Source organism: Tamandua tetradactyla, chromosome 16, assembly GCF_023851605.1.
Source record: "Tamandua tetradactyla isolate mTamTet1 chromosome 16, mTamTet1.pri, whole genome shotgun sequence".
Lineage (NCBI taxonomy): Eukaryota > Metazoa > Chordata > Mammalia > Pilosa > Myrmecophagidae > Tamandua > Tamandua tetradactyla.
In genome coordinates this window covers 18,980,985-19,007,497 of record NC_135342.1, presented here as the reverse complement: position 1 = coordinate 19,007,497, position 26,513 = coordinate 18,980,985, and the positions used below count along the sequence as shown (strand labels likewise).

The 26,513-nt window shown below is 37.7% G+C and overlaps 1 protein-coding gene across 7 annotated transcripts; it reads right to left on the bottom strand.

The window, feature by feature from the left end:
* Nucleotides 1-24,697, bottom strand: LOC143659025 (uncharacterized). 7 transcript variants are annotated; one of them, XM_077131517.1, is made up of 7 exons: nucleotides 24,571-24,697; nucleotides 13,182-13,346; nucleotides 12,640-12,676; nucleotides 10,455-10,515; nucleotides 6,946-7,072; nucleotides 4,905-4,997; nucleotides 1-2,772 (listed from the first exon to the last, which is right to left on the bottom strand). In XM_077131517.1, exons 4-7 carry the CDS (start codon nucleotides 10,467-10,469, stop codon nucleotides 407-409), a joined length of 2,601 nt encoding a protein of 866 aa, XP_076987632.1. In that variant the 5' UTR covers nucleotides 10,470-10,515; nucleotides 12,640-12,676; nucleotides 13,182-13,346; nucleotides 24,571-24,697; the 3' UTR covers nucleotides 1-406. The 7 variants fall into 7 exon arrangements, with proteins under 7 accessions (XP_076987632.1, XP_076987631.1, XP_076987628.1 ...); XM_077131516.1 differs by lacking the exon at nucleotides 12,640-12,676; XM_077131513.1 differs by adding an exon at nucleotides 17,611-17,669 and having other exon boundaries at nucleotides 10,455-13,346; nucleotides 24,571-24,618.
* Between the last annotated feature and the right edge of the window lie 1,816 nt (nucleotides 24,698-26,513).

The window sequence follows — 26,513 nt, the reverse complement described above, 5'->3', positions numbered from 1 at the left end:
TTACCTGACAAGGTTTTTAAAGCAGCAATCATGAAAACGTACCTATTTTTCAGGCACTGATTTGAGGTCATGTTAATAGAGCAGTAAATAAAATTTCTGCCCTCATGGAGCTTACATTCTAGTGCACATGAATTTTGTCATGTCCATCATTATACTTTTGCTTAAGTCTTGCATTTACTCATCATTTCTAATCTCTCTACTGTAGACTGTTGAATATGAAACCTTCATTATAGGGTTCCTCTGCTATGTGTTCCCTTGATAATTGTGATGAGAGCTGTTTGAAATATTCTTACAACATGTTTTCAACAGAACTCATGACTAAAAAACTCAACTCATTCTGAATTTTTATAACACTATATTGCAAAATATTCTCTACTGAGTGAATTTTCTGATGAAAATGAGATGTCTAAGTTCTGAAGAACACTTTACGACCCTTACCATACGTACTGGTTTTATCACTTTTATGTACCATCTGATGAATTTGAACACATGAACTCCGACTAAAGCCCTTACCACACACAAAACATTTGTATGGTTTCTCTCCCGTATGGACTCTCTGATGGGTTTGAAGATGTGTAGCCTGAATGAAGCTCTTACCACATATACCACATTTATAGGGTTTCTCTCCCGTGTGGATCCTCTGATGAACATGAAGGTAAGAGTTCAAAATGAAGCCTTTTCCACACTCATCACATTTGTATGGTTTCTCTCCAGTATGGACTCTCTGATGGACCTGAAGTTGTGAACTCCAGCTGAAGCCCTTACCACATGTCTCACATTTGTACGGTTTCTCTCCTGTATGGACTCTCTGATGACCTAGGAGATATGAACTGTAACTAAAGCATTTACCACACGTCACACATTTGTATGGCTTCTCTCCTGTGTGAACTCTCTGATGACGGCGTAGTTTTGAAATCCGATTGAATACCTTACCACATGTCTCACATTTGTAGGGTTTTACTCCTGTATGGACCCTTTGATGATCTTGAAGATATGACCTCTGATTAAAGCCCTTACCACATGCATCACATTTGTATGGTTTCTCTCCTGTGTGAACTCTCTGATGAGCCTGAAGGCTTGAGATCTGTCTAAAGTCTTTACCACATACCTCACATTTGTAGGGTTTCTCTCCTGTGTGGACTCTCTGATGGTCCTGAAGATGTGAACTCCAGCTGAAGCCCTTACCACATGTATCACATTTGTATGGTTTTTCTCCAGTGTGGATTCTTTGATGTGCATGAAGATTTGAATTCTGACTAAAGCCCTTACCACATGTCTCACACTTGTATGGCTTCTCTCCTGTGTGAACTCTCTGATGAGCATGAAGATTTGAAGTCCGATTGAAGTCCTTACCACACGTCTCACATTTATATGGTTTCTCTCCTGCATGGTCTCTCTGATGGGCTTGAAGATATGACCTCCATCTGAAGCCCTTATCACATGTCTTACATTTGTATGGCTTCTCTCCAGTGTGAACTCTCTGATGAGCCTGAAGTCCTGAAATCCGAGTGAAGTCTTTACCACATGTCTCACATTTGTATGGTTTCTCTCCTGTGTGGACACTCTGATGGGCTTGAAGATGGCAATTACGGCTGAAGTTCTTATCACACACATCACATTTGTACGGTTTCTCTCCAGTGTGTATTCTCTGATGGGCTTGAAGATATGAGTCCTTCCTGAAGACCTTAGAACACACCTCACATTGATATGCTTTCTCTCCATTGTAGAGTCTCTGCTGAAGACCATAATTTTGATTAAAAACCCTATCAGTTGTTCCCCATTTGTATGCTTTGTCTCCATTGTTGACTCCCTGATGCTCCTGAATTTGTGATGTCTGACTGAAACCCTTACTATATACATCATATTTATAGGATTTCTCTCCAGAGTCATCCACACTGCAAATGTTAAGATCTAAGCAATGACTGAAGCCCTTCCTACACCTGTCACACTTACATGGCTTTGTTCCTTTGTGAGTAAGCTCATATGTGGGAAGAGAGGAGTTCTGATGGAAACTCTCAGCACATACCTGACATGTGGAGGGTTTCTCTCCTCTGATGACCTTCTGATAAGTTTGCAGATGTGCACTCTGAATAAGGCCCTCACCACCCCCATCATTCCTATCGTATTTCTCTCCTGTATGAACACTGATGCCCTTTCCACACTCAATATATATATGAGGCTTCTCTCCTAAGTGCAATTGCTGATGAAATTCAAGACTAGAGCCAAAGCTGATGGCTTTTTTATTCTCATCAGAAGTTTCCTCTCCTGGGTGGATTATACTGTGCTTGGAGGATTTCAAGTCTTTTCCAAAATTATTATGGCTAAATGCTTTCTCTCTTCTGTGTACTCTAGGACCATCATGGTGATGAGAAACACTTTTCATAACACACTGATCACATTTACACAGCTGATTTCTTACATCCATTTGGCAGTTCTGTGATTCTCTCCAACACATTTTTCTCCAAAAATCCCAGGCGGTCCTATTTGGAAACTCTTTATTTTGACTCCTACTGGAATTCTCACTCTGAAGCTTCATTACATAGTTCTCATCTTCAGAAACCTGAATGGATTTCCCAGCCCACATCTGACAGAGGAAATCACATTGTTTAAGCAATATGGATGTCCTGCTTTGAGGATTTATTGTCACATCTTGATTTCTAGTTAATTTACATGTAAATTGTTCCCACATCTGCCAGCACATATGGCCTTCATGTAAAAGGTATTGTAATGCTACTTCCTGAAGAGTCTCTATCTCATTTTGATTTCTGTGTCCTGGAAAGATAAGGAAAATTCAGATATGTTAAAGGAGACAAATGATTGCTCAGAGAAAACGGTTTCACATTTAGACCACATTGGGAGACCATATTCAACAAATGGGAAGTCCAGCTTGACTTTATTATAGGTTTTCCATGCCTATGGAAACGAAGAAGTAATCACTAGGCTCCTATTCACTAAGAGTATAGTGGGACTCACTCAGAACTGTGCCCTGTCTTATGTATATGGTCAAAGTCATTAAGTCAAATGAGCTATATTTGACAGCACTGACTCTTGATTTCAACGAATTCTTAGTATACACTATTCAACTGGTGAACATAAAAATATGGAAAAAAATCTAGAAATTCATTCCCATAGCTGACACTTACTAAGGGAATGAAACTTTGATAATTTTTGCTACATAATTTTTCTGATTTCTTTTAGATAAACTTGAACAGCTAACATTAACTTCTAGATGTCACAGATATATAACTGTACATATCATAAGATACCATGGTAGCCAGCATATAATATGGTTCACAATGATTCCTCCTCCTAGTCATATCTTTTTAAAATGCCCTCACAGTCTATCAGAATTGGTTTGTGAAATCAATACAGTATACCAGAAATGATGGTATGTCACATCTAAGGCTAAGTCATAAAAGACATGAGGCTTCTGCCTTCTGCTCTTGTGGTTCACTTGCAATGGCAGAAACCAGGTGCCATACCTTGAGAAGACTCAAGGAGCTCTACTGAGGTGGAGACTTAAGCAGCTCTACTGAGAGAATCACTTAGCAAGGATAGGCCTGCTACCAATAACAAGTGAGGAAATGATGCCTCTGGTCACAAATCACGTGAATAACGCCCATCTTTGCAGCACATCCTCCAGGACCGTATGCCTTTAAATGACTGTAGCCCAAGTCAACATCTTGGCTGTAACCTCATAAGATGCTGAACCAGAATAAAATGCTCCTAAATTTCTGACCCTCAGGAATTGTGTAAGATAATAAATATTTGGTGGTGTAAGTTGATAAGATGGGAGTAGTTAGTTTGTTATTTAGCAATAGATAACTAATACAGATTTAGGACTTTCGGTGCCTTTATAACATAAGCCTAAAATTGTAGGAGTGGTTTTGGAACCAGGCAGCAGGTGGAAGCTGGAAAACATTTTAGGAGAGTATCAGTGAAGTGCCTTAAGACTTCTTGTAGAAGTCTGGACTTTGAGAAAGCTGTCAAGAGGGTTTAAAGGAAAGTGAGGAAATATTACTAAAAACTGGAAAAAAGGGGGTGGGAATCCTTTTCATTTAGTAGTAGAAAATTTAGCAACACTGCTGCCTACACTTATGTGGAAAGTAAAAAATGTTTTTATTAAACTAGGTGCTCTAGCCAGCCAGTGTCAAAGGTCCTGCATAGTTTTTTCTTCTTGCTTATAATAAAAGGTGGGAAAAGAAAATTTCCTAAAGGAAATACTGCTGAAGAAAGAAGACTCAATTGTTGGCTTTAAATATCCTGAATCTGACACACTGATGGCAAATGATGCTGTAATTAAGAAAATAGTTCTGAGTAAAGATTAAATTCAGGGCATTCTCATGAACACATGCTGTAAAGAGAAAAGTAACAGCATGACTAAAATTTTCTGTTAATACTTCAGAAAGACCAGAAGTGGTGCCTCAGAGTACTGTTCAGTTAGATATAAGGTCTTCTAAAAAGTTGAAGTGTATGCCTCATAGATCCTCTCAATCAAACAGAGAAGGGCAGGGACGTCATCCCTAAAAAGTGTTCCAATATGGCTGGAAGGAACTAGACAAGGAGCAAAGGATAGGAAATGAATTCAGAGAGTTAGTGGGTGGTGGAGTGAGGTAGGGCCCTTAGAGGCCACCGTAAGGATTCTGGATTTTGCAAAGTGAAATGGAAAGCCATGGGACAATTTTGAGCAAAGGAAAGATAAAATCTGATTTACATTTCAAAGGATTCATCTGAATATACATGTAGAGAATGGACTGTAAGAACGCAAAAGTAGAACCAAGGAAAAACAGAAAGCTACTATAATCAAAACAAGTGTTATGAAAAATGGGGGCTAGGTTGGGGTGGCGATCAAAGAGGTGGTACCTAGATTGTTAATTGCAAGGATTTTGCTACGTAGTTCTCACCTGAATGCTCATCTTGAATTTCTGACTCCATTTTCAAAAGTTTTTCTTCTTTCCCTAAATATAATATTATATCTGGTTTGAAGGGTTGATATCCTGTGAAAAGGAAATGGCACATATATAAGGTGAATAATCAAATGTAAAAATTATTTAAACTTTAATTCTAATTTCATAATTTTCATGTGCTCTGTACTGTGTGGAATGATGGTCCCCCAAAGGTAGCTTTCACCTGCAAGTGTGCCTTTATTTAGGAAAAAGGTCTATGCAGATGTAATTAAGTTATTGAAAGGATATCACCCTGGATTAGGGCGGGCCCTAAATCCAATGCCCAGTCACATTAACAAAAAGAGAGAGGCAGAGGTAGTGAAAGTAACAGACATAGGGGGAAAAAAAAGACCACTCTGAAGATGGACGCAGAGATTAGAGTGATGCTGTCACAAGCCAAGGAATACCAAGAGCTTCAAGAAGCTGGAAGAGGCAAGGAAGGATTCTTTAGGGCCTCTGGATGGTGTGTGGCCCTGCTAAAACCTTAATTTTGGATTTCTAGCCTCTACACTATGAAATAATATACTTATATTATTTAATCCATGCAGTCTGTGGTCATTTGTTAGGGCAGCAGTGGGAAATGAATATAAACTCTAAGGAGTATTTTTAAAAATTTAGATTGGGATGTATTAGAATACTTATTTGTTGTGATCCAGTGCACAGTTACATAAATGAAATCACTGCATCAAATGATCATATAAGGTAAATCTAGCCATTATGTATTTTTATCACATCATCTTCCCTGCTTTTACTCAGAGTTTTTTATACACTCTGTGTAGTTCCTGAGAAGGAACTATGATATTTCTACTCATTCTATTTCATCAACTATGCTCTGGTGGTATGAGAAATGACTCCCAGGGATGAGTCTGGGCCTGGCACTGTGGGATCAACAATGCCATTCTGACCAAAAGGGGGAAAGGAAGCATAATAAATAAGGTGTCACTGGCTGAGAGAGTTCAAATAGAGTCAAGAGGCTGCACTGGAGATCACTCTTATGCAAGGTTCAGTTAGACATTGCTACCTATCGTAACTTGGCAAACCCCAATCAAAACTATTCCAGTCACTCTTAAAGAACACCTATGACAATATAAGATTCCACAAAGGTTTCATGCACTAGAGTAACTTTCCAGAAACCTACAACCTCCAGATGGGTCCCTGGGCCAGATAAGTCCTGAAACTTATACGGGCTACCCTTTCTAGAATATCAGCTAGTTCCATCTCCCTACCCCATATTACTGACAGCCCCTTCTAACATGAAAAAGGTAGAATAGCATAGCCCAAATACACCTAAAGAGTGGGAGAAAGATCAAAGGTGATGGTGGAGTTATACAGAGAAGGCAGTGTTTAACAAACGAGTATGATTGTTGAATCATTATACTGATATTTCTTTTAGTCTCCAGTATCTTAGAGCAGCTAGGAGTAAAAACCTAAAAACCTAAAATTGTGAAATTGTAACCCATACCAAACTCTGAAATATGTTCTACAATAATTGCTGTGCTGTGCTTTGAAATTTATTGCTTTTCTGTATATATATATATATGTTATTTTTCACAAAATAGAAAAAAAAAGTGATGATAAAAAATACATATATTCCTTCTAGCCTCCAATGTTCTGGAGCAGTTAGAAAGAAAAATCTGAGATGATGGTATGTTAACCCATGACAAACTCTGGGATCTGTCCCGTAACTACTAGTTGAAGAGTGCTTTGAAAACTATTGCTTTTTCCTTTCCTTGCTTTGCATATATATTATATTATACAATAAAAAAATTTTTGATATGATAATGATGCAACTCACTAACTGATTTCATAACCCAAAAATATGCCACAACTCCAATTTGTAAAAAACAGACAAGGTATAGACAAATTGTCCCACAGGAATTAGGAAACTCAGAACCCCAAGTTCAGGCAAAAATTCAAGAGTCCCAAAGTCTTAAACATTTGAGGACACAAAGACACTCCAGGTGGCTGACATTTAGTTTCAGAGGGCTCCTCTCCTCACCCACAGAAAGCAGGTTCCTGAAATTCTCCACCATCACATCTTGGTACAATTTCCTCTGGGTGGCATCCAGCAGCCCCAGTTCTTCCTTGGTGAAGACCACAGCTACATCTCTGAACGTCACTGATTCCTACAGTGTCAAGCAAACAATACATTAATCTTAAAACCACCATCCACTGGAAAAATATCCCCACTGACATGATGGAAGATGTGTGAGAAGGTGTTCTGGATTCTGGTAAACCTAAGTCAACTGTAAGTAATTTCCTCCTCTGCACTATTCCACAAATGATTTTTTCACAATCACATCAAAAGTCAGCATTGCTATATACAACAACAGTTAAAGAAACTGAAAAAGAGATCAGGCTTTAGTTAGAGATAAGAACAAAACTGATCTGGTTGGGACTAAGGTAAATCAGAACACAGGGGTAAGGATGACATTGTCTGTCTTTTATAATTTACATATTGTTTGAGAACAAAGGAAGAGAAGTTTATTTTGTCCAAAACCTAAATTATCTTTAGCACATAATCTAAGTCAACCTGCCTGGAAACTCATTTAAACAACCCAGAAACACAGAGCCCAGAATGGGAATGAGGGCTTATAATTCTGTATAGATTAATCCAATACCTGGATACATCCCAGAGTATGTTTGCAGATAATAAAAAATTATTGGGATAGTCCTTTGAGGGACTGGAGAAAAAATATGGAACTATTAAACTTTACCACTGGGGAAATGCCTAATACTGTCTCAAACATTAGGGACTCCAAAGTCAATAGGTCAAGCCCTTGGTCTTGAGGTTTGCTCTTAAGCATTATGAAGCTTATTTCTGAGCAGAGAAGCTAAGCCTACCTATACATATGTCTAAGAGTTACTTCCAGAAAACCTCTTTTGTTGCTCAGATCTCTCTGGAAGCCCAAGTAAAATCATTACCCTTCCCCCACTATGTGGGATATGACAGTCAGGGGTGAAAGTCTGCCTGGCAACGTGGGACATGATCCCCAGGGATGGGCCTGACCCTGGGACTGTAGGATCAATACCTCCCTGACCAAAAGCGGGAAAAGAAATGCAACAAAATAAGGTATCTGTGGCTAAGAGAGTTCAGAGAGTCAAAAGGCTATTCTAGAGGATACTCTTATGCAAGCTTCAACTAGATATTGCTAATTACCAGGATTTACCAAACCCCAACCAAAACCATTTCTGTGAACCCTAAAGAACACCTAGGGCTCTTTCTGAGATTCTACAAAAGTTTCCAACACTAAGATTACTTTCCAGAAACCTACAACCTGCAGATGGAGGGGCCAACTCGCAGGGGCCAGCCTCTTTAAGAACATCAACTAGTTTCATCTCCCTATCCCATATTACTGACACCCCTTTCCAACATGAAAAAGTTAGAATGGGCATAGCCCAAATATTCCTAAAGATTGGGAGAAGGATCAAAGAAGAAAGAGGAATCATAACAGAGAAAAAAGGATTTAACAAATGAGTAAGACTGCTGAATCATTATACTGATAGTTCTTTTAGTCTCCAATGTCTTAGAGCAGCTAAAAGAAAATACTGAAATTGTGGAACTGTAACCCATACCACACTTGAAATCTGTTCTATAACTACTTGTTACAAGGTACTTTGAAATTTATTGCTTTTTTGTATATATTTCACAATAAAAAATGTTTAAAATAAATATATAAAGCTACCACAAAAGAAATGCATGAAAAAAAAGTGTGTGCAATTAAAAAATAATCCCTGTATATTTAATTCATTGTCATGGATGAGTATTTCTACAAAAGTTCCCAATCCTGAACCATGGAATATAAACATTTCACAATTTGATTGTTACTACCAAATTGTCACAGAAATGTTGGGTGAATTTAACTTCCACAGAGTCTAATAATTTTGCATCTTTCCTTTCTCACTCATACATTCGCTAAGCCTTTGTAATGTCACTTGGTTATCATTTGACAAATCAAAAGGCCTTCAGTCACCTTTCTTGGGGAGTTATACAAATCCTCCTCTGTGTTCTCAAGGCACATACCACCTACCTAGGACAACCACCTATGAGAGCATTCAGAGTTGTGAAAACATCACAGTTTTTCGAACCTCAACACCTCAGTTTAAATTCCAAAGCTCTGCCTCTTACCATGTGACCTTACAGAGAACCATTCCTTAAAATCTCAACTTCTTCATCTATATAATGATGCCCACCTCAGAAGATCCCTCTAAAGATGTAATGAATGGATACACATAAAGTTCTTAAAACTGGGCTCTCCAATATGGTAGCCATTAGCTACATGCAGCTATGTATATTTAAATTAATTAAAAGTTAAATAAAATTTACAATTCAGTTTCTTGGTTGTACTAGCCACATTAATCAACACAAATCAGGAATGGCTAAGTTATTATAATCTTACACTTACCATAGCAGCCAGCAACCACACTCCTGGGCATTTATCCCAGAGAAATAAAACATGTCTATACAGAAACATGAATATGACTGTTCATAGCCACTTTATTCAAAATGGCCAAAAACTGGAAAGGCCTTTTAAAGGGTAAATGGCTAAACGGACCATGGTACACCAGAATAATGAATACCATTCAGTAATAAAAAGGAATTAATTAATGATACACACACAACAGGGACAGACTTTATGGACATCATGTTGAGTAAGAAAAGCCAATCTCAACATGTTACATACTGCATAATTCCATTTATGTAAACCATTAAAAATAAAATTTTAGAGAGAGACGACAGATTCATGGTTGCCAGGGATTAGGGAGGGTGGAAGGGGGTGGAATGTGAATGAGAATGTAATGGGAATGCAGAAGATATTTCTGGTAATGGAAGAATTCTGGGTCTTGATTTCAAGTGGCAGTTACACAAATTTATATGTGCTAAAATGATACAGAATTGTACACGCACATTATACCAACATCAATTTCCTGGTTTTCATATTGTACTATAGGTGCTTAAGGTGTAGCCACTGGGGGACATTAGGTGGAGAGCACATGGGACTTCTCTCTACTACCTTTGCACCTTCTCTTGAATCTCTTTTGCAGCTTAGTATTATATGATACACACACATATATATCAGTCTACTGGCATCAACATTTTATGAGTTCGTGGGAAGTATAGGAATCTTACGACCCTTTAATTTACTTTATCCTACTCCACTTATAATTTTCTTAAATACTTCTGTTTAGAGAATTTCCTTTAGCTATTCCAGCAGTGTAGAGAAGATGGCTGAATGGCAAGTAGTGTTATACTGTCATTTTATTCTTATTCCATTTTTGGATATCTATGAATTTTTGCACTAATCCGTATGAAAAGATGACAAAATAAAACAAACCAAAACTACAAATAAAGCAAACAATAGCATGAACATAAAAGGAAGTAAGTAACTAGCACAGAACACAAACCTGCTGTTTTCCTTTATCATTCACAAATAAGAGTAGAAAATGTGTCTAATCTTTGAGAACAGAGATGCTATTTCAAGAGAAAATAATCAAAACTCAACTCACCTGAAACCTGGTCATCTTCTTTTGCTCCTCTAGAGGAGATAAGTGTTCTGGGCAGGCAGAGCTGGGAATGGAGAAAGCAGCCATGAGACACAGGGCTTAGTCCATATGAATTTTTTTTAAATGGGACCCCCTCCTTCAGCACATATAATTGACTTCTGAGCCAGGGACTCTTGAGCAGTGAACAACCTGCCCAACTCTAAGCAGCAAACCTAACATAAGAGCCCCTTGCAGCAACTAGAATGATCTTTCTCATCCTTGGCATCATGGGCAGTGAGAGACGGTGGAATGTACTGGAGACAATAGTGGACACTGGGGCCAGAAAGTCTAGAGTCAAGCCCTGGTACTGCTACTAGCTGACCCTGGTTAAGTTAATTAACCTCCCTGTGCCTCAAGTCTGTCACCTGCAAAATGAGAATAGTGTCTACCACACAGGGTTATTGTGGGGCCCAAAAGTATGGGTAGGAACAAAACACATAACTGACTTCTCTACCACTGCACAGAAGCAGATTGTCGTGAATCCTAACATTGTTCTTGATGATGTCTTTAGTCATCATTTCTTAAAATTGAGGTAAAATACACAAAAGCATAAATTAACCATTTTAAAGCAAATGATTAGGTGCTATTTAGTACACTCACATTGTTGTACAACCACCAACTCCATATAGCCACCAAACATTTTCATTATCCACCCCCCCAAAAAAAACCCCATAGCCATTAAGCACTTGTTCCCCCATTCTCCCTGCTCTACAGTCATTAATCGGCAGGCTACCTCTATGGATTTACCTATTGTGACAGTCACATAAATGGAATCACATACTCTGTAATCTTTAGTCCCTGGCTTCTCTTACTTAGCAATAATGCTTACAAGGTTCATCCAAGTTGTAGCATCTATCATTACTTCAGTTCTTTTTATGGTTGAATAACATTCCACTGCATGGATAGACCACAACTTTTGTCCAGTCACCCATTGATGCTGTTTCCCTTTTTTACTACTGTGAATATGCTGTTAGGAACATTTGCGTACATGTATCTGTTTCAGTACCTGTCTTCAATTCTCTGGAACATACAATCTTGTCATTATTTTTATATAAAGGAGTCTTTCGTGACATCAACATTTTAGTCAATGTCCATTGGTTTGTATTCAGAAATTCAGTGTTCCCTTCCAAAAGTCATTAATTCTGATTGGCTCTATTACTTAAAAATCTATCAACCAGGAGTGATATTTAATTGACATCAGCATCTGACTTCTTGAAAGGTACAGATAGGTGTGCATTTTCTTCATGTAGCCAGAAGTGTCTCAGTGGTTCTTTTCCTCTCCTCCCATGCACACTATGGCAGAAAAAAACTATCTTAAAATACAACTGCTGGATTTTTCATTTTAAATAAGAGTTTGGTGGTCCCTGTCTCACTGTAACTACAGAACCTAACTCCTAGGTCACTTCAGAGATCAAGGAGTTCAGTCAAGCCTTGGCTAGGCAAATCTATAGAGAAAGCAAGGAAACAGGTGGTTTCCCAGGGTTGGTGGAGGAGGAAAGGGGTGGGGGGGAGTGACAGCTAAAGAGAGTGAAGTTTCTTTTTGGGCTGATAAAAATATTCTGGAATTAGATTGTGGTGACAGTTGCAAAATCCAGTGAATATACTAAAAAGCTCTGAATAGTATAATTTAAAAGTGTGCATTTTATAATACATGAATTACATCTCAATTAAATGAACATGGAAAAAATAGTCTGGCACAACACCTCGCACATTATATAAGCTCTCAGTAAGTGATGATATGATGCTTCTGTTTTCATTTAACATATGTAGAAGCTGAAGATTAGTGACATTCATTTATCTGTGTTGGCGAGAAATAACACTGCCTTGGAATACAACTCTGACTACAGAGCCTAGGATCCTAATCCTGTCTCCATTCTGTTTCTAATCACACATTCCAAGAGATGGGAGGAATGCACTTATGTATAAGAGAGAGGGGAATTGGAGACTATGTAGACTCTGGTGAAAATGATCTACTAAGAAAGAATAGAGCCAGCTCTTCAGGATTCTAATACTGACTCTCCTAACATACTAACTTTTGGGGCCTCTTTCCTCTTCTGTGATATGAAGATTAATAATGGTTTCTACCTTAAAGGTTGTTAAATAGGTTGAGTGAATAAATACAAGAAAGCATTCAATACATGACAGTTACTCATGTTTGTGATCTTCCAACTCCCAGCAGAGGTCCTCTAGATAGGAAGAGATGAAAGCAGTCTTTAAGCAGTCTTAAAGCTTGGGAGAGATCAGTCCGTATCTTCCAATTCCTGTTGTTCTGACTCTGCATGCCTGCACCCTCCTGCTCTCCTCAGTAACAGGGTTTTCCAAGGAGATCTGACATTTCACGATATTTAGTAGGAAAAGTAAGTGGAGTTTGGAGTGCCTGGCTCAGTTCTGCACACTACCTGCAGCAAGGACACTTTTCTAGGCCTGAGTTTTCAGACTGGGCTCATTCCTGGACTGTCAAATCCTCTGCCTCTAAAGAGGATGGATTTCCCCTTTCTTCTCCTGGAGAATTTTCACTCATCCTTCAAATCCATCCTCTGAAAGTCTACCATCACCATGTAAGCAAGATGAATTAGGGATTTAAACCCCTGCTTCACCTGTGAGATGATTAACACTTATTCATCTTTTTATCTATGGCACCTAGAATATAGGGAGTGCTCAAAAATGGAATCAAAGAACAAGTGGTGATACCCTCAGTCAGGCATGAAATGTAGTAGACTACTTATCTCCAAGGTTCCGCTGAGCTGTAAATTTCTGAGGCTGCTCCTAATTGGAAGAAAGCAAGCATGGATTTTATCTTTCTATTTCTTCTTATGGGTCTCTTATTTGCCTTGCTTGAGCAACATCAAGGTCATCCTTAGAAGAAGAAAGATTAAAAAATCATCATGGAGTCTAGATAAACCAAATATTTTATTTGTATATTTATTAATTTCTTTATTAATAACTATCATCCTTCCTCATATGTCATCTCCCTCAAGAGTTTTTCCCTGGATATCATTTGTTTAAGTCTCCCATTCCACAGCTTCCCTTCTCCCACTCACCCCCTTTTTATATTAACAACAAAACTCGTTAGCATGTTTTATTTATATACCTTGCTTGCTTATATCTATCACCTTTTTTCGAATGTGAGCCACACTGTTTTATTCATTGCTCTTCCTCCAGTATCTAGATTTCATGGAATGCAGTAGGCACTCCATAGAGATTTTATGGGGAAAAGAAAAAATGAATAGCTGAACCTGAACATGATTAAAATGGGAAATGTTAGGTTGCATATGCTACTAAAATTTTTTTTTTAATCCTTTATATTGAACACCTACCAAAAGCCAGTCAGTCTATATATTAAAGAAAGATTAGCCCGGGTTCGATTCCATAACCCAGCACATTTCCCCACCCCTCCCCCAAAAATGAGATGATGGTATGGTAACTCATAATAAACTCTGGGATCTGTCCTATACCTACTTGTTGAAGAGTGCTTTGAAAACTATAGCGTTTTTCTTTCTTTGCTTTGGATATATGTTATATTATACAATAAAAAAAGTTAAAAAAAATAAAGATTAGTAAATAAACCGAAGTCCCTACACTCATGAAGTTGGATAGCATAGTAGGGTAGGCAGGTAATAAACAAACCATCTGATAAATATACAATATGTCAGCAGGTGACAGAAAGGGGATTTTGTTGTATATGCTTTCACAATAAAAAAGAACAAATAAAAAAACAATGACAATTAAATGCCTTACATGATTCTAGACTGAATCTAATAATGCAGAAGAAAGGGCCCAAAGGGACATTATTGTGAGATATGAAAAACTGGATACAGACTGTAAGATTTAATTCAATGTTAAAGCTTCAATATTAAAGTTCTTAAAGTTGGTAATGGTACTTAAGGAAGTTACATAAATGATCATCCTTGTTCTTAGGAAATGTACATGAAAATATTATGTGTTTAAGGAGCAGCATGATATACAGAATCTCAAATGTTTAGAAAATAGATGATAGATTTATGGATGGGTAGACAAAAAGAATGACAGTAAATGTGGCAAAATGTTAGAAATGATGAATTTGGATATCTGAGAAAAGGGGTATATCGGAGTTCTCTGTCTGGGATTTGTATTATTTTTGCAACTCTCCTGTAAGTTTGAAATTATTTCAAAATAAAGTTGAAGAAGTAAAATAATAACGCAGGACCAAAGGGACAGAGACAAAGAGATGGGGATGTTTTTTTAGATAGGGTGGTAAGTGAAGGCCTTTTTGATAAAAGTGACATTTGATCAGAAGTTTGCATTGTGGGACTGAGCCGTGCACATATCTGAAGGAAGCATGATCTAGAGTGTTTCTGATTCTTGAAAGAGGGAATAAAAAGCGTAAAACCCTTGAGTTCTTCTCTACCATGAGTCCAAAACAACACTCCAGAGTCAGGCAGTCTGAGGACCTAAGGTTCTCCCCTGCTCTTTCTAGCAAACCTCTCATACTGCCAGGCTTCAAGTCTTTTTCCTCAATAGAGTGTGGGTCTAAGGAAAAAGGAAAGAAAGAAGAAAATAGAGGGAAGAGTCTCTTACTCTCAAATGGGATCAGAAGTAAGGAATGTAGCAGCCAGAAGAAATGCAAAGGTCAATCCATGCAACCTGTTCCACTTGGATGCCCAGGACTTAAAACAATAAAAGCAATAAGAGCAGGTGACTGTTAGAGATGCATTACCATGGATAACTCATTGAAACTCTAAATCAATCTTAGAGGTAGAGGCACATTTTACTTTAAGTTGAGGAGGCATGGGGATATTAAGCCACTTGTTCGTGATTATTCATTTAGCCAGAAGAAGAGATGGGATTTTAGCCAGGGTCCACGCTCTTAACCTTTAAGTGGCTCTCAAGCATCAAGCAGATAAATATTACTGGGGAGCTTTTAAAACTTAACATTGCCCAAGAAATAGAAGAGTTGTTCTAATTATCCCAGGATCTTTGTGAATTCAAAAGACAAGCAAAGTAATATTAAATAATGATCATGACAGCAAAAATCCATGTTTGTTCAGATGTACGTTAGAGATAAATTTCAAAGATAGACATGGGTGTGGAGAGAACATTTGTGTATCCCCTACAATCACTGGTTTCCTTTCTCTTGTGCTGGATGTATACTGTATTCCATTATACAGAACTGAAACTGATTCAGCACTCAATGTGTATTAGGCATTATTCCACATATTTTATATACATTCTCTTTTTTAATCCTTACAATAACCATATGAGGTGGATACTCACATGATTCCCACATTACCCGTTAGGAAACCGGGAGGCACAGAGAGGTTAAGTGACCTGCCTGCCCCATGTTACACAACCAGTAGGTGTTAGAGGCAAGTTTCAAGCCTGGGCAGGACAGATCTTGTCCCTGAATCTTCTTTTTAAAAACCTTTTATTTTTAACTAATTTGTAGTACGGAAACGATGCATTTGTCCTGATCTGTTCCTAAGGAAATTCGTTTCTGGGCATGTAAGAATCATCAATAACAATGTAATACATTTTGAATACTCTGCAAAAGCTATGGCTTCTGTATCCAGACAAAAGTGAATAAAATAAAGGGCGAGAGATAGCTCTGGGTATTACTTTTATTCTGTTTTGTCATCTAAAATCTATTTATAGGATCCAAGAAACAATCTCTCAAAGCTGCAGGTGGCCTCCATATCCAGCTGAAAATTGAACAACTGCATCAACCACAACACCAAACTCTCTGCCAACCCTTGTCATAAGTGCTGGGGAGGTTGGAAAGAAAACGACAGTCCCCACAACATAGGAATCATTAGTCAAGGAGAAGAGCCTGATCGGAAACCAAATAAGCAAAAAAATATATCATCTTTCATTACCAAACTGCAATGCTTTTCAATCTCCTAGCTTCTTGAGTAATTATCATCCTTCTGGTAATCACCTGAAAACCCTGGAGTTGTCAATGTTCCTTCTCTTTTAGCCTCCATGTATTTACGATAACTGGTTTTAAGTCCTCTTGACTCAAAGACCGAGCTTTGCGTTAAAATACTCAAGCAAAACATTTTTTAAAAGGTGGGGGAGCAGGTGAGGGAGAAAAGGGAACAAGATTGGCAAAATTTTGACAAAGGTTGAAGGTGGACAAGGGTTGATGGTTATATGAGAAGCCATTAAGTCATCCTCTCCACATTTGTATGTGTTAGGGAATTTTCATGATCATAATTTACCAACTAATAAAAGTACTGCAGAGAGGTCTGGAGGAGGGCACAGAATTAAAGAGTACCATTAAGGGTAATTAAAAAGATAAGAGTGGAATCAAGAAACACCTTTTCATTAATAACTTTGAATGTTAATGGACTAAATTTACCAATTAAAAGATACAAATTGGCAAAATGGATTAAGAAACATAATCTAGCTACATGCTATTTACAAGAGACTCATCTTAGATGCTAGGATAGAAATAGATTGAAAGTGAAAGGATGGAAGAAGATTTTCCAAGCAAGTTGAAACCAAAAGAAAGAGCAGGAGTAGCTATACTAATATTGGACAAAAAGATTTAAAATGTAAGGACAACATAACAGACAAAGGACACTTTATACTAATTAAAGGGTCAATTCACCAAGAAGATGTAATAATCATAAATGTTTATGCTCCCAATAAAGGAGCTCCAAAGTATATGAGACAGACATTGGTAAACAGAAGGGAGCAATATATGTTTCAACAATAAAAGTAGGAGACTTCAATACACCACTCTCCTCTATACACAGAACAACCAGACAGAAGAGCAACAAGGAAATAGGGAAGTTAAATAACTTGATAAATGAATTAGACCTGACAGACATATACAGGTCATTGCACCCCAAAGCACAAGAATATACATTCTTCTCTAGTGTTCACAGGACATTCTTCGGGATAGATCATATGCTGGGGCACAAAACAGGTTACTATAAATTTTAAAATATTGAAATTATTCAAAGCACTTTCTCTGATCACAATGAAGGTGGATCTCAATAACCACCAAAGAACAAGAACATTCACAAATATGTGGAGATTAAATAACACACTCTTAAACAAACAGTGGGTCAAAGAAGAAATTGATAGGGAAATCAGTAGCTATCTAGAGGCAAATGAAAATGAGAATATAACTTACCAGAATGTCTGGGATGCTGCAACGGCTGTGATGAGAGGAAAATTTATTGCCCTAAATGCCTATATGAAAAAACAGGAAAGAGCAAAAATTGAGGATTTAACAGCACACCTGGAGGAACTTGTGAAAGAACAGCAAACTAACCCCAAAGAAGAGGAATAACAAAGATTAAAGCAGAGATAAATGAATGGGAGAACAAAACAAAAATAGAAAGAAACTATAAAACCAAAAGTTGGTTCTTTGAGAAAATCAATAAAATGGATGGGCCACTAGCAAGACAGACAAAAAAAAAGAGAGAGAGAGAGAGAGAGAGGATGCAAATAAACAAAATCAGAAATGATTTTTTTACACAACCTACTGGTTGTGTAACATGGGTGTTTTACCACAGACCCTGAAGAAATAAAAGAAGTCATAAGAGGATACTATGAACAACTATATGCCAACAAACTAAACAACTGAGATGAAACGGTCAAATTCCTGGAGATGCACAAACAAGACTCACGAAGAAATAGAAGATCTCAACAAGCCAATCACAAGTAAAGAGATTCAATCAGTCATCAAAAATCTTCCTACAAAGCAAAGCCCAGGGCCAAATGGCTTCAGAGGGGAATTTTATCAAACATTCCGAAAAGAAATAACACCAATCCTGTTCAAACTTTTCTAAAGAATTGAGGAAAAAGGAATTCTACCTAACTCATCTTATGAAGTTAATATTATTTTAATACCAAAACCTGGTAAAGATGCTATAAGAAACGAAAACTACAGGCAAATCTCCCTAATGAACATAGATGCAAAGACTTTCAATAAAGTATTAGCAAATGGAATCCAACAGCACATTAAAAGAATTATACATCATGATCAAGTGGGGTTTATACCAGGAATGCAAGGATGGTTCAACACAAGAAAATCAATTACTGTAATGCAGCACATTCACAGACTGAAAGGGAAAAATCACAAGATCATCTCAATTGATGCTGAAAAAGCATGTGACAAAATTCAGCATTCTCTTCTGATAAAAACACTTCAAAAGATAGGAATCAAAGGTAACTACCTCAACTGATAAAGGTATATGTGAAAAACCGATAGCCAGCATTGTGTTCAATGAAGAGAGACTGAAATCTTTACCCCTGACATCAGGAACAAGACAAAGATGCACACTGTCACCACTATTATTCAATACTGTGCTAAAAGTTCTAGTTAGTGCAATCAGGTAGGACAAAGAAATAAAAGGAATCCAAATTGGAAAGGAAGAAGTAAAATTTCATTATTTGCAGATGATATTATACTACACTTGGAAGAGCCTGAGAAATCTACAGCAAAGTTACTTCAGCTAATAAACAAATTCAGCAAGGTGGTGGATAAAAAATTAATGTGCAAAAATCAGTAACATATCTATACACAAGCAATGAGCTAGCTGAAGAGTCAGTTAAGGAAAAAATTTCATTCAAAATAGCAACTAAAACAATCAAGTACTTAGGAATGAACTTAACTAGGAACGTAAAGGACTTATACATAGAAAACTACATAACACTGCTAAAAGAAATCAAAGGATATCTAAATAGGTGAAAAGACATTCCCTACTTATGGATAGGAAGGCTAAAATATAGTTAAGATGTCAATTCTCCCCAAATTGATCTACAGATTCAACACAGTACCAATTAAAATTCCAAAAACACACTTTGAAAATTTGGATAAGCTAACTACCAAACTCATCTGGAAGGGAAAGAGACACCAAATAGCTACAAGTATCCTAAAAAAGAACAAAGTGGGAGGATTAACACTCCTGAATTTAAAACTTATATATAAAGCCACAGTGGTCAAAACAGCATGGTACTGGTGCAAAGGTAGACGCATTGACCAATGGAATTGAATCAAGAATGCAGAAACAGACCACCAAGTCTATGGTAAACTGATTTTTGACAAGGCCCCCAAATCCTCTGAACTTGGACAAAATAGTCTTTTCAATAATTGGGCAAGGAAGAACCGGATATTAATAAGCCAAGAGAACAAAAGAGGACCCCTATCTTACACCCTACACAAAAATTAACTCAAAGTAGGTCAAATACCTAAATATAAGAACTAACACCATAAAGCGTCTAGGAGAAAATGTAGAGAAACATCTTCAAGACCTAGTAATAGGAGGTAGCTTCCTAAACTTTATACCCAAAGCACAAGCAACAAAAGAAAAAAACAGATAAATGGGAACTCCTCAAAATCAAATACTTCTGCACTTCAAAAGACTATCAAAAGGTGAAGAGGCAGTCAACTCAATGGGAGAAGATACTTGGAAATCACATATCGGGCAAACATTTGATTTCCTATACATACAAAGAAATCATACAACTCAACAACAAAAGAACAAACAATCCAATCATAAAATGGGCTAAAGATATGAATAGGCATTTTTCTGAAGAGCAAATACAGATGGCTCAAAAGCACAAGAAGAGATGCTCATTTTCATTGACTATAAGGGCAACGCAGATCAAGACCACAATGAGATTCTACCTCACACCTATAAGAATGGCTGCTATTAAACAAACAGGAAATCATAAATGTTGGAGAGGATGTGGAGAAATTGGGACACTTATGCACTGCTGGTGAGAATATATATAATGGTGCAGCCACTATGGAAGACTATTTGGCAGTTCCTTAGGAAACTAAATATCAAGTTGCCCTATGACCTAGCAATAAGCGCTACTTGGTATATACCCAGAAGAGCTGAAAGCAATGACAAAAACAGACATTTGCACACCAATGTTCATAGCAGCATTATTCACAATTGCCAAAAGATGAAAACAAACCAAATGCCCATCAACAGAGAAGTGGATCAACAAATTGTGGTATATACATAGAATGGAATATTATGCAGCAGTGAGACAAAATGACATCCTGAAGCACATGACAAGATGGATGAGCCTGGAGGACATAATGCTGCATGAAATTAGCCAGACACAAAAGGATAGATACTATATTATTCCACTTTCATGCCCAGCAAAAAGGTATATTCAGAGGCTTCTAATACAGAATATAGGGGACTTAGAAATACATAAAAGCTGGAGATGGGTGAACCATTAGCTAATGTTGAACTCCAATGTAAAAGAATAGATAGAAGTGAAGTGGTTCTCTAGAGGGTCTATAAGTAATATTACCATATTGAAGATGAACAAAATTGAAAGGGGTTGTATAGACCTAGTGTCCCACTGATTAACACCAGAAATACGAATTAGTTTTTGCAAAAATTACTTCAAATATATGATTCTTGTTCAAAGAGTGTTCAAGTCCATCATACAGAGAGAAAACTGTTACGGGCGATGTTCAAAAGGAAAACATCAGCACTACCACAGCAACGACAGAGGTAAATAATGGAGGGATGGACGAGATTTAAGAAGAGGCTGTGTCTATTGGTTTCTTTCTTTTCGGAACGACTGAAATTATCCAAAATTGAGAATGTTGATGGACTGTGGACTTTGGGCCCTCTACATGATGCCCAATGAATGCAGGTGGCTGAAGGATAAACTGATGGAGAAGTAAATTGGTGAACAATGGTGTATACTTATGAATAAAGGTTGTCCTGCTCCAAAAAGAAACAAAGTCAGGAGGCATGCAACAATGTGAATGAACATGTGGGACATTTGATGAGACAAAATAAGCCAGAAACAAAAGAACAAGAATGGTATGGTCACCTTCAGAAAATGCTTATAAGAAAACAGGGGCCTAGATTGTAAACTTTTAGTGCTGACACATTAAGTTTGGAGTGATGATTATTATTCCTGCATTCTGGGAGGCTGTTTTATATACATAACCTGATATTTAGAGATAAGAATGAAGCCGTGCAGGTCGGGGTTAATTCAGAACATAGGCGTAAGGAAGACAGTGTCTATATTTTAGAACACATACTCTTTGAGACCATTGGAAGAAAGGTTTACTTGGTCTGGAACTGAAATTTTCTGAGGGCATAATCTAATTCAACCTATCTGCATAGCTTTCATTGAAACACAGGAAGCACAGAATAAGAAAGAGTCCCTTTAATCCTGATTAGATTATTATAATGCCTGGATATATCCTAGAGTATATTAAGCAGATAATCAAAAAGTATTGGCAAAGTCCCCAGAAGGATGGGAGAAACAATATGAAACTATTAAACCTTACCATCAGGGAATCCCCTGATACTGTGTCAAACTTTAGGGACATCCAAATCAATAGGCCATGCTCTCGATCAGGAGGCTTACTCTTGTGAAGTTCACGTAGATAGCAGAGAGGCTTAGACTACCTATAGGTGTGCCTAAGAGTTACTTCTGGAGGGCCTCTTTTGTTGCTCAGATGTGGCCTCAGTCTCTCTAAGCCTAACTCTGCAAGTGAAATCACTGCCTTTGCCCGTACGTGAGACATGACATCCAGGGATGAAAGTCTCCCTGGCAATGTGGGAGATGATTCCCAGGGATGAATCCAGACCTGGCACTGTGGGATCATCAATTCTATCCTGACCAAAAAGGGGAAATGAAGTGTAATTAATAAAGTATCAGTGGCAGAGAGAGTTCAAATAGAATCAAGAGGCTATTCTGGAGGTTGCTCTTACACAAGCTTCAAAAAGACCTTGCTACCCATCATAACCTGCCAACCAGGACCATTCCGGCCAATCCTAAAGAATACCTAGGGTAACATATAAGATTCTACAAGGGCTCCATGAACTAGAGTAACTTTCCAGAAACCTACAACCTCCAGACGGGTCCTGGTCCAGATAAGTCCTGAAACTAGCCCGGCCTCTCCCAAACAACAGATAGTTCCATCTCCTACCCCATATTAGTGACAGACCCTTCTAACATGAAAAATTTAGAATTGCCATAGCCCAAACACCCCTAAAGAGAGGGAAGGAAAGATCAAAGATGATGGTGGCATTATAGAGAAAAGATAAGATGTAACAAATGAATATGGATGTTGAATCATTAAATTATGTCTTTTAGTCTCTAGTATTTTAGAGCAGCTAGAAGTAAAAACCTAAAACTGTGAAATTATAACCCATGTCAAACTCTGAGATGCATACTACAACTAATTGTGGTGCTGTGCTTTGAAATTATAGCTTTTTTGTATATATGTTATTTTTCAAAAAAAAAAATGAGGGAAAAAAGTTGATTGTGATGATAAAAAAAAATTTAAGCCCTCTAGCCTCCTATATTCTAGAGCAGCTATAAGGAAAAATATGAGAGGATTGTATGGCAGCCCACGACAAACTCTGGGATCCGTCCTGTAACTACTTGCTGAAGAGTGCTTTAAAAACTACTGCTTTATTTCTTTGCTTTGTATATATGTTATACTACATAATAAAAAAAGTTAAAAAAATCTCCTAACAATCGGGAAAAGTATAAAACACTACAGACATTTTGGAGGCTCATATGATTGTATATATGGCATCTCTAACTGAGCACATCCTTTGACTTAGTATAAAATTTATAAGTTTATTTATTAGCTAGGTAGATAAAGGTATGGGAAAGGGGAGGGAGATGCATAACTTATGCAAAAAAAATATATATGTAGAACTTTGTCACTGATAGAGCATTGATTAAAACAAAAAGTTTCTAAAAAACAAAGTACTGTAAGTATGAAATGAATTTTTAAAAACAGAGAAAAAGGTATATACACAGAAACATCTAAAGAGGAAAATATTAACATGTTTACAATTATCTCTCCATTCTGGGATAATAAATAATATTTAAATCTCTTCCACAGATATTTCTCAAATTCTCCACTGAACCACACATTAATTCTACAATCAGAATATATCTATAGCGTCATGTAAAATAAGAAGTTAATTAAATGAACATACCCTTAAGGTCCTCTACTTAAAAGTCCCAAATTACCTTCCTAATTTATTAACAAATAACACTCCCTATTTATTATATATATATTATAATTTTATAAATAAAATTCCCATTTTTTAGGGCTGAAATGTGGCCTAAAGGCATGAACCCAGGGAGCCAGCTTTCAAATCCTAATTCCACCTCTTCCTTGCTGTTGGAATCTGAAGAAATAATTTAAGGTCTTTCCACATCATCTGTAAAATGGGGGTAATAATCGAACTATATCACAGGTCTGTTATGAAGATTAACTAATTAATGAGAGTACCTGTCACTCAACATATTACTACTCATTCGTCAACATTTGTTCCATCCAATCATCTACTTATTTTACAAATATTTAAACATCTTCCCAGCAGAAGAATTTGCTAACAGATTTTTTCTACTTGGAGCAGAAATGATACACGGCATTCTAGAAGTCAGGGCCAAGGGCGCATAGGAGGCTGCATATATCACAATTGTGTCTCTGGCCCAGGAAAATCACAATGGGGGAGACCTATTCTTTACTTTTAAAAGAGCGGAGAGGAAAATCGTAAAGAATCCCGGAACAGCACTATATGCTGCAGGAATCGGAGAAAGGCCCCTGGCGCTACAGATGAGCTACGACCCCATCACAGGTTCACAAAAGCTTTCAGGGACCGAGTGCTTCTCCCGGAAGAAATAAGAATGGTGACAACAGACCACTTCTCAGTATGCGCCAGGGTCGGGTCTCATTATTTACTCCTCTATTCACGTAATTCTCCCAAACCCTACCAGATAGGTTACTACTATTAACCCCAATTTACAGAGAAAAAAAACGGAGAAAATAATCCTTCCTAGATAATATCTCCCAGGGTGGCAGGGCGTGTAGAAGGTGCGGGGAGGTGGGACGCGATTGCGAGGCGTCAGGAAGACCCCAAAACCCCGCGGGGCACGACCCGGACTCGCCCCCAACCCGGTGACACGTTAACAGCCCCAAATGCCAGGGGCGCACACTACTGCCCCCGCTACCAGGCTGCGCCCTCCATCGTTGGCCGCGGTTTCTCTTCCAAGAGGGCAAGGACCGAAACTGCGGACTCCACGTCCCAGCAATGAAAGCACAGAGAGGCCCCGAAGGGTGGCACTGACTCACCTTCCGGAGGGGACTGAAAGCATCGTCCTAGCTCCCCAGCAGCGGAAGTGCCTCGGGCCGAACGCAGCGCCAGGACTACAATTCCCAGAACTCCCCGCACTACCACTACCACCGAGAGCGACGACTACAGCTTCGCCCTCCTGCGCGGAAGTGACTGGGATGAGACGCACTTCCAGGCTTGTAATTTCCAGCACCCTCACCCTTGTAGCAGTAGTTGCATTCGATTGCAGCTATTTTTTTTTAATTTAAGCAGGTTTAGTTCACAGTTCACAGATGTAGTTCGCGCCTTGCCTTTCTTTTCTTTTTTCTGGTTTTCTTTTTCTTTTTTCTTCCTTTTTCTCTCCGTCGTCCCCTCCCTCCTAACTTCTTTTCGTTGTTTTTTTTTTCTCTCAGTTTCTGTACTTTAAGTTGATAGGTAAGACTATAAAGTAAATGTAACAATATAAGAGAGAGAAGCGAAACTTTCAATCAGAAAATAAACTCGCATCGTAACAGGGAAGTGATGTCTAAGATAAAAATGGAGACCCTTAAAAGGTCTGGGCTTGCACAGGACGCGGATTTTAAGAAACAGAGCATATGAGATTTGGTTTGCTTCTCTTGCTTTCTTTACATGTGAATAGTTGCTTCTAGAACTCTGATAATAAAACCTGACATCAGTTCACTTCCAAGATGCCACAGACTCTGATCAGGCCACAAAACACACAACAAAAAGTTTCCGGCTTTTATATATTTTAATTGCTTGTTTTGATGATCGGTATTCCGGGAAATAAAAGGCTCTGCACCGGTAGGAAACTGAATGAAATACTGTAATTGGAAAAAAGAACCTGGATATATCTTGAAAATGTTTCTTCCAGCTTCGAACGTCTCATAATCTACGTCCATCCTGCTCTTGAGGTCATAAATACAATCGACTGTCTTCGTTTCCTACAGTCTGAAATCAAGGAGCCAAGGTTATTTAAAAAGTGGAGGTGAGGGCTTCTATGCTGATAACTAATAAATTCAACTCCTGAAAGCTTACAATGGCCATGTTTCTACTGATAAAGAAGATAAAAGCATTTTGAACTCTATTATAAAAAAACGGAAATATAGGAAAATGAACCCCCACACCCTCATCCTTCACTCAACATTTTTAAATATATTGTCACCCTTGATTCATATATGACTCTTTATTAAAAATATTCATGCTTAAATACACAAAATCCTTTTTCCAATTTAACATTTCTAATAATACAATTTAGTGGTATTACTTTTACAGTGTTTTTCTACTATCACCACCTTCCATTAATTTCATCACCTGAAACAGAAACCTTTTACCCATTAAGCAATAACTCCCCATTGCCCTTCTCCCAGCCCCTACTACCCTCCAATATAATTTCTATTATTTTGCTTATTCTAGAAATTTCATATAAGTGGACACATACAATATTTATCCTTTTCTGTCTAGCTTATTTCACTTTGCATAGTTTCCAAAGTCCATCTATATTGTAGGATCTACTAGTACTTCAGTCCTTCTTATAGATGAATCGTTTTCCATTGTATGAATACACCACATTGTCTTTACCCATTAATCTGTGGAAAGGATATTTCAGTTGTTGCCATCTTTTGGCTGTTGAGAAAAATGTTGCTATGAATATTGTATTTGAGAATATATGACTTTTTCTTATTTCTATTTTTGCTACTGTAGTATTCTAAATCATATCCCTGATACCACACCATTTCCCCCTAAGTATTTCCACACGTATCTCTAAAAAGTAAAGACATGTATGGCTTAACCACAAATACTAAATTACACCAAATAAAATTTAAAATAATGTTCATAGTACATAATACCCAGTCCTTATTAAAGTTTCCAGTGATTTTTCTAAAATGCTTATTATAGTCTTAATGTTTATATCAATATTTAAAGGTCTGTTCATCATATTATGTCTGTTGAGTTTCTTTTA

What these genes read in the sequence shown, in the direction of transcription:
- LOC143659025 (XM_077131512.1), bottom strand. Translation starts at nt 10,538, where the DNA reads ATGGCTGCTTTCTCCATTCCCAGCTCTGCCTGCCCAGAACACTTATCT. An exon ending in AGAAGATGACCAGGTTTCAG is followed by an intron (nt 7,073 to 10,454) that starts GTGAGTTGAGTT and finishes TTGACACTGTAG; the next exon opens with GAATCAGTGACGTTCAGAGA. An exon ending in AATTCAAGATGAGCATTCAG is followed by an intron (nt 2,773 to 4,904) that starts GTGAGAACTACG and finishes TTATCTTTCCAG; the next exon opens with GACACAGAAATCAAAATGAG.